The following is a 19,118-nucleotide window of genomic DNA, read 5'->3' on the forward strand; positions in this document are numbered from 1 at the left end:
AATAAGCATAAATAAATGAATAGCAATTGAATTAATAAATTGAAATTAAATGTAACGTAAGAAAAAAATTGTAGCGATAACATAGCAAACAAAAGGAATAAAGAAAAAGTAATGAAATAAATAAATGTGCTCCCTCCCCACACAAAATAAAGCAGTGTCCTCATTGCTTAGTGCGAGTAGGAGAAATCAGTGGTCATATTTATTAGCCACATTTTTGTCCCAATGCGGCGACAACTTCGTTTAGATAATGAAACTGCTCAACGGCTATATTCATCAGGCCCAGGACATCAAAGTGTATGAGCTTTATCTCTTCTTTCACAATGGTGATGTCAGCTTGGAAAGCATTCAGACGGGTGATGAGCATGGTATGATTATTAGCATAAGATGGAGGAACCGGTTCATCAATGTTATAATAGTTATGAGGTGTTTCAGAGTCAGATTCTTCCTTATGGATAGGTTCATTGATACACCCATATTTAGGTGGGGTTGCAGGAGGTGAAGGTGGATCAATAGGGTGTTCCTCTAAGTCGTAGAGCCAGTTATCGCGGTTGTGAACACTCGTTTTCTCATGGTTAGGCAAGGTAAAAAGTCGAACCACTTCGTTACTGATTAGATAATCAAAGGCGTCCGTCCCAATGTTTCCTATGATTCTGCGGTCAAAGCAAAATTTGATATCCGTTGGGCGGATGTTTCCAAAAGGTACAAGCTCATAAAGTGGGCGTACAAGTCTGATGGCGTCTGCTATCATGGTTACTAGGCCACCTATGATTATTGGGGTACGGTTATTCTTAGCAAGGTGGACAAATCTTTCCATCATGAATGTCACTATATTGACGTGTCGACCTTGATCGACACAAAGCAAGATGAAGAGTTCATCTCGGGACAGTAAGGTGTTATTCTCTTCCTTACCAAATAAGGTGTGGGCTAGTATCTTATGAAAGTATCGGATAGCAAGGTTATGGATCTTTTGTGAGTGCATCTCATTTGGGTTTGGGTTGGATTCTCCAGATATGCTACCCCAGAAGTCATCGAGGTCGATGTCATCGATTAGGTCCTCCTAGTAGGTAATAAAAACAAAAGGGCCACTAGGGAATCCTAGGAGGTCAGCAAGGTCTCGACGGGTATAGGTGAAGTCCATGCTAAATAAACTAAAGGATATCAACCCTTTGTTAAGTCCGTAACCCTGCTCAGGGATGTATACAAGGGAGCTCAGGAATTCTAAGGTTAGTTCACGGTACGTGACAAACCGTCTCTTAATGGCTGCGTTCTCCCACCCAAGTTGGTTAAACATATATAGGATGCTACCTCGGATGCCTAATTTATCCATGGTCGGTCCATCATAATATATGGTCAATGCCATATCCTTCCGAGCTAGATAATCATACGCCTTCGTTGAACTCTGCCTCTGAAAACTGTCTCTGTTTGTTGCATGATGAAAGTAATTAACTAACTAGTTAGTAATTTTCCTGTTTGTCAGTATCCAATATGTCTAAGTTAGTTACTAGAAGCAACAAGAGTGACTGCAAAGAATCAAGAAGAGGGGAGCAAACAAAATAAAGAAAAAAGTCAAAGAAGGGAAAAATAAAGTGTAAGAAAAATAACAAAAAAAAGGAAAAAGGGTGGGTTGTCTCCCCCTAATCACTTTATTTAATGTGGCAACTTCGACAGTAGTGTCGCGTTGTACTAGGTTTGGGGTTGAGCGGGCAGCTCTATGAGTCTAAGACTGTTCGAATAGTCTCTGTTTTCTATATTATGATAATGCTTTAGTCGCTGCCCTTACTACAAAAGGGTCACTATTTCTACCTTTTATTTCTATCGTGCCACTATTGATAAATTTGGTGATCTCGAAAGGGCCAGACCACCGAGATTTGAGTTTTCTTGGAAAGAGTTTAAGTCTTGAATTAAATAGCAGCACTACGTCGCCGACTTTAAACTCCTTCCTAGAAATGCGTTTGTCATGCCATCTATTGGTTCGTTCTTTGTAGATCTTGGCATTCTCGTAAGCCTCCAATCTCACCTCTTCTAATTCGTGGATGTCCAGAATCCGTTTCTCACCCGCGGAAGTGTAGTTTATGTTCAGGGTTTTAATTGCCCAATACGCTTTGTGTTCTAATTCCACATGGGGGTGGAATGATTTACCATAAACTAGTTTGAAGGGTGTGGTTCCTATCGCGGTTTTGTAAGCCGTCCTATAGGCCCACAAAGCTTTGTTTAGTTTGGATGACCAGTCTTTTCTGGATAATCCTACGGTCTTCTCAAGAATTTGTTTTATTTCTCGATTCGAGACTTTGACTTGCCCGCTAGTCTGTTGATGATACGGGGTTGCTACGCGGTGTCGGATTCCATACTTCAGAAGGAGTTTTCCAAATATATTCGATATGAAGTGGGAGCCACCGTCACTGACTACTAATTTTGGCACACCGAATCTAGGAAAGATAATGTTTTTGAATAACTTGATCACTACTCGTGTGTCATTTGTTGGAGAGGCTACAACCTCGATCCATTTTGAGACATAGTCGACAGCAACGAGTATGTATTTATTACCAAAAGAAGCTGGGAATGGTCCCATGAAGTCAATCCCCCATACGTCAAAGACTTCTACTTCTAGATTCCCGTTTGTGGCATTTCATCGCGTCTTGAGATGTTGCCAGTGCGTTGGCACCGGTCGCATTTTATAACCGCGTTATGGACGTCTTTCCATAGAGTAGGCCAAAAGAGGCCGGATTGAAGGATCTTAGTGCAGGTCTTTGAGGTACTTGAATGCCCTCCATAGGGAGCGGAATGACAATTAGAGATTATATCACCGATTTCATCCTCAGGAACACATCAATGGAAAATACCGTCGGTCCCTCTTTTGAAAAGAAAAGGTTCATCCCAGTAATACTGTTTTAGGTCATGAAAGAACTTCTTCTTTTGTTGATAAGATAGGTCCGGTGGAAGTACTCCGACAGCTAGGTAGTTGACAAAGTCAGCATACCATGGCAGAGTTGCATTCGCGTGTACTTCTTCCAAGGATTCTTATATTTCTGTATCGTTTAATTTCAGTTCAGACATATCACTTTCCATTTGGGCTATGAGTCGTTCGTAAGGGAAATCATCATTAATTGGGATTTGTTTAGGCTTGTTCCCTTCGATACGAGATAAGTGGTCTGCTACTACGTTTTCAGTACCTTTCTTATCCTTTATTTCTAAATCAAATTCTTGTAAGAGCAGGATCCATCGTAAAAGTCTTGGTTTGGCATCCTTCTTACTTAGCAGATATCTAATAGCGGCGTGGTCGGTATAGATGATAATTTTTGCCCCTACTAGGAAGGAACGAAATTTGTCCAAAGCGAACACGACGGCTAGAAGTTCTTTTTCAGTGGTGGCGTAGTTCATTTGGGCTGGATCTAATGTTCTGCTCGCATAGTAAATAGCATGAAGCTTTTTATCCTTCCTTTGTCCTGGTACTGCGCCTACTGCGTAATCACTCGCATCGCACATGATTTCAAATGGTAATCTCCAGTCAGGTGGTTGCATTATGGGTGCGGTGATTAAAGATGTCTTTAGTTGGTTGAACGTTGTTAAGCATTTTCATCAAATATGAAGTCAGTGTCTTTCGTTAGTAATCCTGTAAGTGGCTTGGTTATATTTTAGAAATCTTTAATAAAACATCGGTAGAAACCGGCGTGACCTAGAAAGCTTCTTATTTCTCGTACGGTTTTCGGAGGTTGAAGGTTCTCTATAATTTCGATTTTAGCTTTGTCTACTTCAATTCCTCTGTCAGATACCACGTGACCTAATATAATTCCTTGTTGAACCATGAAATGACATTTCTCCTAATTTAAAATGAGGTTTACTTTCACGCATCTTTCGAATACCATTTCGAGGTTAGATAGACATCCTTCAAAACTCTGCCCGCAAACAAAAAAATCGTCCATAAAGACTTCCATGATGTCGTCTATAAAATCGGCGAAGATTGCCATCATGCATCTTTGAAATGTTGCGGGAGCGTTACATAAGCCAAATTGCATTCGTCGGTAGGAGAATGTACCATAGGGACATGTAAAGGTAGTCTTTTCTTGGTCGTCAGGATGGATTGGGATTTGAAAGAATCCTGAATAACCGTCTAGATAGCAGAAGTGAGAATGCTTAGCTAATCGTTCAAGAATTTGGTCAATGAAGGGTAGAGGGAAATGATCTTTACGAGTGGCTTTATTTAGTTTTCTATAATCAATGCACATTCTACTTCCGGTCACAACTCTTTGTGGTATGGATTCGCCCTTCTCGTTCTTAACGATTGTGACACCCCCTTTCTTGGGTACTACATGAACGGGGCTAACCCACTGACTATCTGAGATCGGGTATATGATTCCAGCATCTAGAAGTTTCTTTACTTCATCCTTGACTATGGTACTTAGGATTGGGTTGATCCTTCTCTGGTGTTCTCTAGAGGTTTTACAGTTCCTCCAGCATAATACGATGCATACAGATAGAAGGACTTATTCCTTTTAGATCAGCGATGTTATATCCTAACGCTGTTGGGTATTTTCTTAGGACATCTAGTAATTTCTCAGTTTCCATCTGTCTTAAGTCAGCGTTGACTATTACTGGTTTTTTCAGTTCAGTGTCTAGGAATTCGTATCTTAGGTTCTTTGGTAGTGTTTTTAGTTCCAAGTCAGGTTTCTTTGGGCATGGCATGTGGTCGGGTGTAAGTGCTAAGCATTCGCTTATACTTTCGTTTTGGTATGGTTCATGCCAATTATTGTCTTCAAAGATTGGAGGGATTTGGATTTTCATTATTTCAGAGTATGTGGTTTCTTCCATCTCCATCTCTCTCACGCACTCGTCTATGACATCAAGCAGATAGCAGGTGTCGCCTATAGCTGGCGCTTGTAAGAATAGGGTCAAGATGAATTCAACCTTTTCCTCTCCAACTTCGAATGTCAGCTTACCTCTCTTTATGTCTATTATTGCTCTGACGGTAGCCAAGAATGGCCTTCCTAGTATGATAGGTGTACTGGCATCTTCTTTGATGTCCATAATTATAAAGTTCGTAGGGATGTAAAATTGTCCTACCCATACGGGGACATTTTCTAGTATACCGACAGGATATTTAATTGAGCGATCATCTAATTGAACAGACATCTTGGTCGGTCTTAATTCTCCCATACTGAGCCTTCTACAAATGGTTAAGGGCATTACACTAATGCTGGCTCCTAGATCGCATAGAGCTTTGTCTATGACGAATTTTCCAATAACACAGGGTATGGAGAAACTACCTGGGTCTTTTAGTTTGGAAGGCATGTTATTCTGGATTATGGCGCTACACTCGGCAGTAAGTGTAACTGTTTCGTCATCCTTAATCTCTTTCTTATTGGATAGGATTTCCTTAAGAAATTTGGTAGAGGAGGGCATTTGTGTGATGGCTTCTTTAAAGGGTATCGTAATGTTTAATTGCTTTAGAAGTTCAACAAATTTCCTAAATTGATTCGCAGTTTTAGAACTTTTGAGTCTTTGAGGATACGGAATGGGTGGCTTATACGGAGGTGGAGGCACATAAGGTTTCTCTTTCTCTTTGGCCTTCTGGGTATTATCTTCTGTTTCCTTTGGTTCATTCACCTGCTCAGTTGAGGTTTTATTTGGTTTTTGGTACATGACAGGGTTTTGGAGTCTCGGATCTACGGGTCCATTTACTTCTTTTCCACTCCTCAGTATAACGGCATTTGCATGTCCCTTTGGATTAGGTTGCGGTTGTCCAGGAAATGTTCCAGCTGGAGCGGCTGTCAATGCTTGATGTTGAGCCACTTGCGAAATCTGTGTTTCAAGCATTTTATTGTGGGTGGCTAAGGCGTCTACTTTGTTCGCTAGTTGTTTAAGTTGCTCGCTAGTATGTATGTTTTGGTTCAAGAAGTCTTTGTTTGTTTGAGCTTGGGTAGCTATGAAGCTTTCCATCATTAACTCGAGATTTGACTTCCTAGACATTTTAGGAGCATTATTAGCTGGCTTTTGATATCCAGGCAAAACAACTGGTGCTTGGCCAGGTGCATACAGCGCATTGTTATTCTTATACGAGAAATTAGGATGGTTTTTCCAACCTGGGTTGTAGGTATTTGAATAGGGATTTCCTTGTGTGTAGTTCACTTGATCTGTTGGGACTCCTGCTAATATTTGACATTCTTGTGCAGTGTGTCCAAGGTTTCCATATAACTCGCAGTTTGGAGTTACAGCAACCACGGTGGCTGCGGGTGGTATGGTCAGGTTGTCTAATTTCTGAACAAGGGCATCTACCTTTGCATGAACATGGTCAAGGCTACTGATTTCATACATTCCACCCTTTGCCTGGGACTTTTCCACTTGAGTTTGTTCAGCTCCCCATTGGTAATGGTTTTGGGCCATGTTTTCAATGAGTTGATAGGCTTCGGTGTATGGCTTATCCATTAGTGTGCACCGCCCGCGGCAATGTCTATTGTAAGTCTTGTGTTATACAGAAGCCCATTATAAAATGTGTGAATGATCACCCAGTCTTCGAGACCGTGATGTGGACATATCCTCATCATGTCCTTGTATCTCTCCCACGCTTCGTAGAAAGATTCCACATCTTTTTGTCGAAATCCATTGATTTGAGCTCTCAGCATAGCAGTTTTGCTCGGCGGAAAGTATCGGGATAAGAAGACGTTCTTCAGTTCTTCCCATGTTGTAACGGAGTTTGAGGGCAAGGATTGCAACCAAGCCCAAGCTCTGTCTCTTAGTGAGAAAGGAAAGAGGCGCAGTCTTATCGCATCTTGAGATACACCATTCGCTTTTACAGTATCGACGTACTGCACAAACTTGGTCAGGTGTTCATTAGGATCTTCCGTAGGATTTCCAGTAAATTGATGTTGTTGGACGGATGATAAGAGTGAAGGTTTCAGCTCGAAATCGTTTTGATTGATAGCGGGGGCAGCAATGCTATTGTGAGGTTCTTGTTGAGACGGGGTAGCGTAGAATTTAAGAGGACGATTTTGTGGTCCTTCTTCATCCATGTTTGGTTTTTCTTCTGATTTAGGAGGAAAGGAGATATCGGGAATACCGTACTTTTGTTGATATTCATGTATTCGGCGTCTCACGTGTAAGAAATGCTCTAATTCAGAGATTGGTGGTGCTAAGTTATCGCCTTGTGAGCGAGTACTTGGCATACAATCAGGGAAAGAAAGGAGAGAAGACTATTTTTTGTTTTTACCTTAGTCTATACCGTGCAACGACAGAATCGCAATATTCGACTAAAATAGGTCCCCGACAACGGCGTCAAAAACTTGATGCTTGTCGTGGCGATATATAAAATATAGTCTGTCGGGTACTTGACTGCAAGTGCACAGTCTAGTCGCTTTAGTTTTAAAAGATATCGATCCTACAGGGACCTATGGTCAAACTAGTGTTACTAACGTCACTATGTCTAGCTAAGGGAATTGATTAGTAGAAGTTTGGGGGTAATATAGTAAATCTAAGGGGAATATTTGGTTTTAAGAAATAATTAATGGAAGGAATCAGTATGTAGCGCATTAATTGTCAGGGATTCGATAAGTCACCGGTGAATAGTTTAAATCCCAAATATCTCTCAGTAGAGAATGCTTATTTAAAAGACTTTATCTCACACTCTCGTGGTTGTTGATTTGGCCTATAACTTTAAGTCAGAATGTACGCTCTCGCTGCCCCATTTGAAGTCAAAATTAGTTTTTGAAAATAAATAAGTTCTAATTGCTTTTAAAGTGCTCTCGCTGTTTTTAAACTCAACGCTTAATCTTTACTATCCAGCTCGAGCCTCACGCTCTCGCGATTGTTGGTTCTTACCTTAGTTAATTTCCCACTCTCGTGGCAAAACCGTGTTAAATAGCTTTTCACGCTTTTGTGATAAAGTTAATTAAATTTAAATTAAAAACTTCAGCCTAAAAGATTGTTTGAGAAAAAGGGTTTTCACCGGCTATTATTAAATCCCATCAAATTAAGTTGCTACATACCGATACCGGTAGTTTAGCCGGACATATTAAATAAGGCAAACACAAGGCATAAACAGATCAATATTGCGGCAAACATGCTTATAATAATAGATGGAAATAATAATAATAATTCAATAAAAACCTGGATATCGAAGTAATAGAGTATAGCGATTCTTGGAGTACTTGAGCAGTCCTCCACAAGTCGGTAGGCTTTGCTTCTTCAATACAAATTACTACTAAAATTAAATAAAGTGTAGTAGTTCCCAAGTGTAGAAAACTACTACTATGGCTAACTGAAAAACAGAAAGGAAAAAGGGAAACTCTAAAAAGAATGGCGAATAAAACAAGGCAACGGAAACAAGGTTGCTGGAAAGAGAATGCTAAAAGCTAAAAAGTTGTAAAACTAAATTGCAGAGCATAAGTGTAAAAATAGGCGTCCCCAATTTTTCCCATTCTGGTCCTTTATATAGTGTCCTCTAGGTCTTGGTGGTTGATAAATTCAAGGGAGACTTGGTTTTGAGTGAGGAATCCGTGGGAATAAGTTTGTTGGAGGAGATTTAGGCATGTTTGGGTGCCTGTGGCTGACTATTTCAAAGCTCATATTGTGGCCGCGTGACGCTCGTCATGGGCCTGTGACGGTCGTCACAGTATGGGTCGTGACGAGCGTCATGAATCTGTGACGGATGTCACATCAGCAAAATCTACATAATCTGCTTTTCTGGTTTTTCTGTGCTTTTTTCACCTGTTTCTTCTTCTTTTTCTTCCTTTTCTTCATTTTTCCCTTTAGTGCATGGAGATTTAAATACCTGCAAAAACAACATGAATACTTGCGCAATAATCGGGATATTAATCGAAATGGTGTGATCTTTGAGTGTAAATTAAGGCAATTATTTGATATGTTTTCGCGTTATCAGTTGGTGAGCCAAATGGTCAGCCAAGACACTACCTTTAATAGATTTTTGAGATATGCATTCAATATTATACTCAGATGACAACATCTGCCAATGGGAAATCCTCCCAGTTAAAGCAAGCTTCTCAAAAATGTACTTGATTGGATCCATTTTGGATATCCACCAAGTAGTATGATTCAACATATACTGGCGCATATACTTAGCAGCCCAAGCCAATGCGCAACATGTTTTTTCAAGCATAGAATACCGAGTCTTACAGTTGGTGAACTTCTTACTCTGATAGTAAATTGCATACTCTTTCTTTCTAGATTCATCTTACTGACCAAGAACACAACTCATACTCTCATCAAGCACAGCCAAATACATGATCAACGGTCTTCCTTCAATAGGCGGAGATAGAATCGGAGGCTCAAGCACATATTCTTTGATACTATCAAAAGCTTTCAGGAAATCCTCGGTCCAATCACAAGAATGATCTTTCCGAAGAAGCTTGAATATAGGCGCACATGTGGTAGTCATATGCGATATAAATCATATCCACACAATCATATCACATAATCACGCACACAACAATACACATCGGCACGTGCGACTCAATGTGTGACTTAATGCAATATGCATGTGGATCTCATCCGTTATCATTTCCGACTTTTCGATCATCTCTCAAATAGACTAGATAACCACCTCTAAAGCTCGATTCGTCCTTAAGCTTTCCAACCTTATTCGGTGTTAGGTTTGGGACAAACAAATAATCTACGCGAGATTTCCCAACATTGCCTCTTTCATAGATTCATGCTAGTGTAAGTGTGCAACAATAACAAGACTCATGCAATTAAGACGATCGCAACCCCTTAATCATACATAAGCATACCACATCCAACATTTTCACAACATACACCTAACATGACTTCAACCCCAAACAATACATCAAATAGTTCATCATCTCATCACAACATATTAATATAAAGAAAACAAGTCAATTCATGTTATTCATCAAATTCACCAATTCACATCATCACATATATGATTTCAAGTATTATGTTTCTTCACAAAATCGATCTAAGAACCATGCAATACATGCCAAACAATAGAAAACATGTCATTCACATTGTCCACACATACAACATACATCCACATTAGGATTCTTTTGATAAAATATTAATCTACTATTATCAAAATGAATATCACGTTATAGATAATATTCTTAGCTTCGTAACGGTCCAAACGGCACCTAAAATTATGTTTACCCATGACCACTTGAAATCCCACCCTTACCTTAGTCTAGATGAAATCTTTAGGTCCTTCTTCTTCTAGTTTCCTCTTCTCCTCTTTCTCTTCTCTTCTATTCTCTCTTCTTCTCTTGTTTTACAAAACTCACTATAATCTCTAAAACCCTTACTATCTTTTTGACTCATAATTGGCTTAACCCACTTATCCACTCATTCTAATTAATTAGGCTCATTAGTAGACAATTATTATTTCTACTCATAAAATTCGATTATTCAAATAACACATATATTCAAATAATTCAAATATTCACGAGAACACATATATAATTAATTATCACACCAAATAATGATTAATTAAAATAAACACCTAATAAATAAAAACGGAAATTAAATCGGGGTGTTATAACTCTCCCCCACTTGAAATATTTTCGTCCTTGAAAATTATCTCAAGCAAACAACTCGGGATATGAATCCCTCATCTGACTCTCAAGCTCCCACATCACATTTCCACCAGCCGGTCCTCCCCAAACGACTTCCACCAAAGCGATCTCTTTACCACGGAGTTGTTTCACCTCTCTATCTTCTATCCGCATAGTTAATGTCTCAACGGTCAAATTATCTCTAACCTCAAAATCATCTAATTGGACAACATGTGAAGGATCCGCAATGTATCTCCTCAATTGAGACACGTGACACACATCATGAAGATTAGCAAGTGACTGAGGCAACGTAATCCAATAAGCCACATCAACTACTTTCTCAGAAATCTGATACGGACCAATAAAATGCGGTGTTAACTTACGCGACTTCAATACTCTACCAACACCCGTTACCGGAGTAACTCTTAAAAACACATGATCATCTACCTCAAACTCAAGCGCTTTCCTTCTCTTGTCATGGTAACTCTTCTGACGACTCTAAGAAACCTTTATCTTCTCTCTGATCATTTTAATCTTATCAGTAGTCTGTTGAACTATCTCAGGTCCAACCACAACACTCTCTTCAAATTCGTACCAACACAAAGGCGTCTTACACCTTCTACCATACAAAGCTTCAACATACCAAGAGTCACTCCAAAAAAAGTCTCTTCATAAACCAAACTCATATCTCGAAATTGTTCAAGCAAATCCAATTCTCGCACCATCAACATCGACATATGCAAAGATTTCCCGCTCAAAGCGTCGGCTACAACACTCGCTTTGCCAGGATGGTAATTCAAACCAAAATCATAATCCTTCAAGAATTCCAACCATCTCCTTTGCCTCATATTCAACTCTTTCTGATCGAACAAATACTTCAAACTCTTGTGACCACTAAACATATCAAATCTCGACCCAAACAAATAATGTCTCCAAATCTTCAAAACAAACACAACAGCAGCTAGTTCCAAATCATGAGTCGGATAATTCCTCTCATGCACTTTGAGTTGCCTTGAAGCATAAGCTACAACTTGTTGATTCTGCATTAACACACCTCCTAAACCCATAAAATAAGCATCACATTACACAACAAATGGTTCTGATGGATTCGGTAAAATTAAAACATGAGCAATTGTCAATCTCCTCTTCAGCTCTTAAAAACTAGCTTCACACTATGCAGTCCAAATGAAAGCTTGACCTTTCCTAGTCAAATGTGTTAATGGTAAAGATAACTTAGAAAATCCTTCAATAAACTTTCGATAATAACTTGCCAAACTAAGAAAACTATGAATCTCAGACACAAATTTCGGTGCTTCCCATTGAGATATAGCCTCAATCTTAGAAGGATCAACTGAAATACCACCACTAGAGATCACATGGCCAAGGAAACTCACTTCCTTCAACAAAAACTCGCACTTCGAAAGTTTAGCAAACAAGACAGGTGCACCCCACGGTGACACACTCGGACGAATAAACCTCTTATCAAGCAAATCCTCTAGTTGACTCTTCAACTATTTCAACTAAGATGGTGACATTCGATACGGAGCCATCGATACCAGACTAGTACCAGGAATCAAATCAATCATGAACTCAACTTCACGTTCAGGCGGCAAATCGCTAACCTCAATAGGAAACACTTCAGGAAAATCAGAACAATTGGAAATTCACTCATTGTTCCATTTTCACTAAGCTTCAAACTTGCCACCAACATAAACAATTCAGCACCATCTCGCACAGATTCATTCACTTATTGAGTAGACAAGAATAAATCACCTTCCTTATCTGGCTCAAGAAAAAGAATAGCTTTCGCAAAACAATGGATATAGACATGGTTGGCCCTCAACCAGTCCATTCCCAAAATAACATCAAGTTGACTCAATGGAATACACACTAAATCAACATCAAAATATTTATCACAAATATTCAACACTAGCTTTCTTCTTACCATCATACGCCTTCCCTCGGAATTAAGACACTTGTATCTCTCAGCATTAACACTATTGTAATGGGGACAAAATTTGATCAACTTCTCAAACTTTGTAGCATACTCAACTACGGTACCATTACCTTGCTTCAACTCAAGGAATTCAATTTCCTTCTTTCCACGAAAATCTTCTGGGAAATACTTCTCCAGAAAAGCATCATGGAAAAGTGCCCAAGTCACTTCAATGCCATCCTCATCAAATCTCTTAATAGTGTTGCGCCACTAATCCTCGACTTCTTTCTCAAGCATATGAGTGCCAAACTGCACCTTCTGTGCATCTGAATAGTTCATAACTCGGAAGATTTTCTCAATCACCTTCAACCACTCTTGAGGTTTATCAAGTTCATGAGCTCCTTCAAAAGTTGGCGGATTGTTCCTCTGGAACTTCCCCAAAGTACGGAACTCATCAGCATTTACAGAATGGCACCAACCAACAGGGTCAATGTCGTCGCAAGCGCATCATCATTCTTCCAGCAACCATCTTCCTGCTACACCAACCAAACAACCACAACAACAAGGATTATTAAACAAACTGTATTGATTGTGTCATACACCTAATTAGATACAACAGAATCAAACAAATTCATAACCTGGCCGAATGATCGACCGTGCTCTGATACCATTAATGTAACACCCCTCAAACTACTACTACTCAAATACATCATACAATTGCATAATCAGAGTAAATTAAAGCATGCATACACGAGGGCATCATATTTACTTCTGCCAGAAACAAAATGTGCCATGGCCACATACAAGTAACACGGATTATAAATCAAAACCAAATAACCAACATGCAAACTCACACAGTGGAATGACATCTCTCTTCATAAATGGTAAATAGTGATGATTCCCATAAATCATCTACCACAAAATATCATTTTGGGCTCTAAGGCCACTGAATATCAAAACCAGAATATCAAAATAATAAGATAAAAGAGAGCACAACAATATCTCTCAACATCAAAATAAATACAAATAATCCCATAAACACAAGTGTTACATGACCAGAGCACTACAGAATACCTAGTCAAAACACAACAAGAACTAGCCTCTGAATCTAATCCATGTGCGAAGTACCACTATCTCCGGTACCTGAGTGATGTCACGATAGAACATCATTCCAACCGAAGGGTGAGAATTCAAATCATTATAGAAAAACATAATAATATGAAATGTATAACAAACATACATATATTATTAGAATTCGTCACGCTTCATACAAACATGCATCGTATCATCTTATTAAAGAATCACATGTTTACCATCATACGACATGGCTCAACAATCCACAAGTATTCATTATAAATACTAAACGATGTATAAAAGTCATATTTCACAACATATCGATTTCATGTACATATTATCATCCATTATCATTTGCAAATCATCATCAAATATGTATACAACTTTCACATGATTCCATAATGTATACAAGTAACCATTTCATCACATATATCACAAATATACACACATATCACATCAATAACACATCAACAATTCATATCAAATGGATCACCTAAAATCCACGTATATACATATCTACCAAAATCATATCCACAAAATCATATCACATAATCACACAAACAACAATTCACATCGACATGTGCGACTCAATGTGTGACTTAATGTGTCACTCAATGCATATCTACCAAAATCATATTCACACAATCATATCACATAATCACACAAACAATAATTTACACCGACATGTGCGACTCAATGTGTGACTCAATGCGATATGCATGTGGATCCCATCCGTTATCATTTCCGGCTTACCGAGCGCCTCTCAAATAGACTAGATAACCACCCCTAAAACTCGATTCCGCCTTAAGCTTTCAAACCCCATTCGGCGTTAGGTTTGGGACAAGAAAATAATCTATGCGAGATTACCCAACATTGCCTCTTTCATAGACTCATGCTAGTCTGAGTGTGCAACAACAACAAGACTCATGCAATTAAGACGATCGCAACCCCTTAATCATGCATAAGCATACCACATCCAACATTTGCACAACATACACCTAACATGACTTCAATCCCAAACAATACATCAAATAGCATTCATCATCTCATCACAACATATTAACATAAAACAAACAAGCCAATTCATGTTATTCATCAAATTCACCAATTCACATCATCACATACATAATTTCGAGTATTATGTTTCTTCATAAAATCCACCTAAAAACCATCCAATACATGCCAAACAATAGAAAACATGTCATTCACATTCACCACACATACAACATACATCCATATTAGGATTCTTTTGATAAAATATTAATCTACTGTTATCAAAATAAATATCACGTTACAGATGATATTCTTATCTTCGTAACGGTCCAAACGGCGCCTCAAACGAAGTTATGGTTCAAAAGTTATTGAATTTACAAGTTTTTCAAAATGCTGTCAAAACCAGAAAATTTGTTGTTGCGAAAATGCTGTCAAAAACCAGAAAAATTGTTGTTGCGAAAATGCTGTTGTCCAACACGAATTTTCATCATAAAACCACATTAATCCATCATTTTCAATGAAATAAATAGTTATACAACCTATATATATATATATATATATATATATATATATATATATATATATATATATATATATATATATATATATATATTATAGCAACTATTAGGATCATAGAAACAAGATTCTGAATTCCACTAATTTTCACCAAAATCCCAAATCAATCATTTTCAAGTGAAACTCAAACATGCAATTATACATAAAATCATGTTCTATACACATACACATTCATGGAATTCAATATAGAAATATCATAGCATAACATAAATATCAATTTCATGGATTAAAACATAAACATATGTTACGGTTTCTAAAAAATCAAAATTCATAAATTCTAAGTTCATGATATCTAACCCACATACATTACATATATTATATTTACTGATGACCACTTGAAATCCCACCCTTACTTTAGTATAAATGAAATCTTTAGGTCTTTCTTCTTCAAGTTTCCTATTCTCCTCTTTCTCTTCTATTCTATTCTATTCTCTCTTCTTCTCTTCTTTTACAAAACTCACTATAATATCTAAAAGCCTTACTATCTTTTTAACTCATAATGGATTTAACCCACTTATCCACCCATTCTAATTAATTAGGCCCATTACTAGACAATTGCTATTTCTACTCATAAAATTCAATTATTCAAATAACACATATATTTAAATAATTCAAATAATCACTAGAACACATATTTAATTAATTATCATACCAAATAATGATTAATTAAAATAAACACCTAATAAATAAATATGGAAATTAAATCGGGGTGTTACAACTCTCCCCCACTTGAAATATTTTTCATCCTCGAAAATTACCTCAAGCAAACAATTCGGGATATGAATCCCTCATCTGACTCTCAAACTCCCACGTCACATTTCCACCAGCCGGTCCTCCCCAAACGACTTTCACCAAAGCGATCTCATTACCACGGAGTTGTTTCACCTCCCTATCTTCTATTTGCATAGGTAATGTCTCCACAATCAAATTATCTCTAACCTCAACATCATCTAATTGGACAACATGTGAAGGATCCGCAATGTATCTCTTCAATTGAGACACGTGAAACACATCATGGAGATTAGCAAGTGACGGCGGCAACGTAATCCAATAAGCCACATCACCTACTTTCTCGGAAATCTGATACGGCGCAATAAAACGCGGCATCAACTTACGCGACTTCAATGCTCTACCAACACCCGTTACCGGAGTAACTCTTAAAAACACATGATCATCTACCTCAAACTCAAGCGCTTTCCTTCTCTTGTCATGGTAACTCTTCTGACGACTCTGAGAAACCTTCATCTTCTCTTTGATCATTTTAATCTTATCAGTAGTCTGTTGAACTATCTCAGGTCCAACCACAACACTCTCTCCAGATTCGTACCAATACAAAGGCGTCCTACACCTTCTACCATACAAAGCTTCAACACACCAAGCTTCACTCTAAAAGAAGTCTCTTCACAAACCAAACTCATATCTCGAAATTGTTCAAGCAAATCCAATTCTCACACCATCAACATCGTCATATGCAAAGATTTCCTGCTCAAAGCATCGGCTACAACACTCGCTTTTCCAGGATGGTAACTCAAGCCAAAATCATAATCCTTCAAGAATTCCAACCATCTCCATTGCCTCATATTCAACTCTTTCTGATTGAACAAATACTTCAAACTCTTGTGATCACTAAACAAGAAAACTATGAATCTCAGACACAGATTTTGGCGCTTCCCATTGAGATATAGCCTCAATCTTAGAAGGATCAACCGAAATACCACAACTAGAGATGACATGGCCAAGGAAACTCACTTCCTTCTACCAAAACTCGCACTTCGAAAGTTTAGCAAAAAACTGCTTCTCTTTCAATACAGATAAAATAATCCTCAAATGCTCAGCATGATCCTCTTCACTCTTCGAATAGATCAAAATATCATCGATAAATACAACAACAAACTTATTGAGGTATTTATGAAAAATCCGATTCATGTACTCCATAAATACACCAGGTGCATTTGTCACACCGAAAGGCATCGCCGAATACTCCTAGTGTCCATACCTTATTCTAAAAGCAGACTTCTGAATGTCTTCAGCTTTCACACGGATCTGATGATACCCAGACCTCAAATCAATCTTGCTAAACACACAAGCACCAACCAACTGATCCATCATATCATCAATCTTCGGAAGCGGATACTTATTCTTGATAGTAAACTTATTTAGTTGTTTGTAATCCACACACAACTTCATAGTACCTTCATTCTTCTTAACTAACAAGGTGCACCCCACGGTGACACAATCGGATGAATAAACCTCTTATCAAGCAAATCCTCTAGTTGACTCTTCAACTCTTTCAACTCAGATGGTGACATCCGATACGAAGCTATCGAAACCAAACTAATACCAGGAATAAATTCAATCGTGAACTCAACTTCATGTTCAGGCGGCAAATCGCTAACCTCATCGGGAAACACTTCAGGAAAATCATGAACAACTGGAAATTCACCCATTGTTCCATTTTCACTAAGATTCAAACTTTCCACCAACATAAACACTTCAGCACCATCTCGCACAGATTCATTCACTTGTTGAGTAGATAAGAATAAATCACCTTCCTTCTCTAGCTCAAGAAAAAGAACAGCTTTCGTAAAACAATTGATATAGACATGATTGTCCCTCAACCAGTCCATTCCCAAAATAACATCAAGTTGACTCAATGGAAGACACACTAAATCAACTTCCAAATCTTTATCACAAATATTCAACGGACATTTCAAACAAACAGATGAAGTAGCCACTGAACCCATCGTCGGAGTATCAATAACCATGCTTCCACACATAACAGATAATTCAAGATTCAATCTCTTTGTATAATCCAATGAAATAAAATAATGTGTCGTACTAGTATCAATAATAGCAAGCAAAGGCATATTATTAATAAAGCACGTACCTCGAATCAATCTCTCCTCGACAGAAGTATCAGCACCAAAAAATGCAAACATTTTCCCTTTGGATTGCTCCTTATTCGGCTTATTGCACTTGGTACTAATGTGTCCTTGCTTACCACAGTTGTAGCAAGTCACATTCAAACCAACTCTGCAATCAAAATATTTGTGACCTTGCTTTCCACACTTGAAACAAGTCACATCTCTCATAGGACACTCAGGAGCACGATGTCCCTCAACACCACATCTGAAGCACTTGACAGAAGTGTGAGATCCTCCCTCACTCAGCTTCTTGCCATCACTAGCTTTCTTCTTACCATCATACGCCTTCCCTCGGAATTGCCCCTTTCCTTTCTTATCATTCAAGGACTTGTAATGAGCAACACTCTCACGGCTATCCTCATCATAGATCCTACTCTTGTTAACCAACTCAGAAAATCTCGTAATCTGTTGGTGACACATTGCCTTCTTGATATCAGGTCTCAAGCCATTCACAAACTTAAGACATTTGGATCTCTCAACATTAGCAGTATTGTAATGGGGACAAAATTTGATCAACTCCTCAAACTTTGCAGCATACCCAGCTACGGTACCATTACCTTGCTTCAACTCAAGGAATTCAATTTCCTTCTTTCCACAAAAATCTTCTAGAAAATACTTCTCCAGAAAAGCATCACGGAAAAGTGCCCAAGTCACTTCAATTATATCCTCATCAAATCTCTTAATAGTGTTGCGCCACCAATCCTTGACATCTTTCTCAAGCATATGAGTGCCAAACTGCACCTTCTGTGCATCTGAACAGTTCATAACTCGAAAGATTTTCTCAATCACCTTCAACCACTCTTGAGCTTTATCAAGTTCATGAGCTCCTTCAAAAGTTGGCGGATTGTTCCTCTAGAACTTCCCCAAAGCACGGAACTCATCAGCATCACGCTCCCGATCACCAGCATCCATTTACAGAATGGCACCAGCCAATAGGGTCAATGTCATCGCAAGCGCATCATCATTCTTCCAACAAACATCTTCCTGCTACACCAACCAAACAACCATAACAACAAGGATTGTTAAACAAATTGTATCGATTGTGTCATACACACAAATTATATACAACAGAATCAAACAAGTTCATAACCTGGCCGAATG

At 38.4% G+C, this 19,118-nt stretch overlaps 1 protein-coding gene and 1 non-coding gene across 2 annotated transcripts; one reads left to right on the top strand and one right to left on the bottom strand.

Moving 5' to 3' along the window:
* The first annotated feature begins 6,510 nt into the window (after positions 1–6,510).
* On the top strand, positions 6,511–6,617 carry LOC127132907 (small nucleolar RNA R71). The gene has a single exon (XR_007806912.1). It is a non-coding gene; the product is annotated as a small nucleolar RNA R71 (small nucleolar RNA).
* A 10,683-nt stretch (positions 6,618–17,300) lies between these two features.
* On the bottom strand, positions 17,301–18,782 carry LOC127129891 (uncharacterized). Its single transcript, XM_051059000.1, has one exon. It carries the CDS (start codon positions 18,780–18,782, stop codon positions 17,301–17,303), a length of 1,482 nt encoding a protein of 493 aa, XP_050914957.1.
* Between the last annotated feature and the right edge of the window lie 336 nt (positions 18,783–19,118).

This window comes from Lathyrus oleraceus, chromosome 3 (assembly GCF_024323335.1).
Source record: "Lathyrus oleraceus cultivar Zhongwan6 chromosome 3, CAAS_Psat_ZW6_1.0, whole genome shotgun sequence".
NCBI classification, from domain to species: domain Eukaryota; kingdom Viridiplantae; phylum Streptophyta; class Magnoliopsida; order Fabales; family Fabaceae; genus Lathyrus; species Lathyrus oleraceus.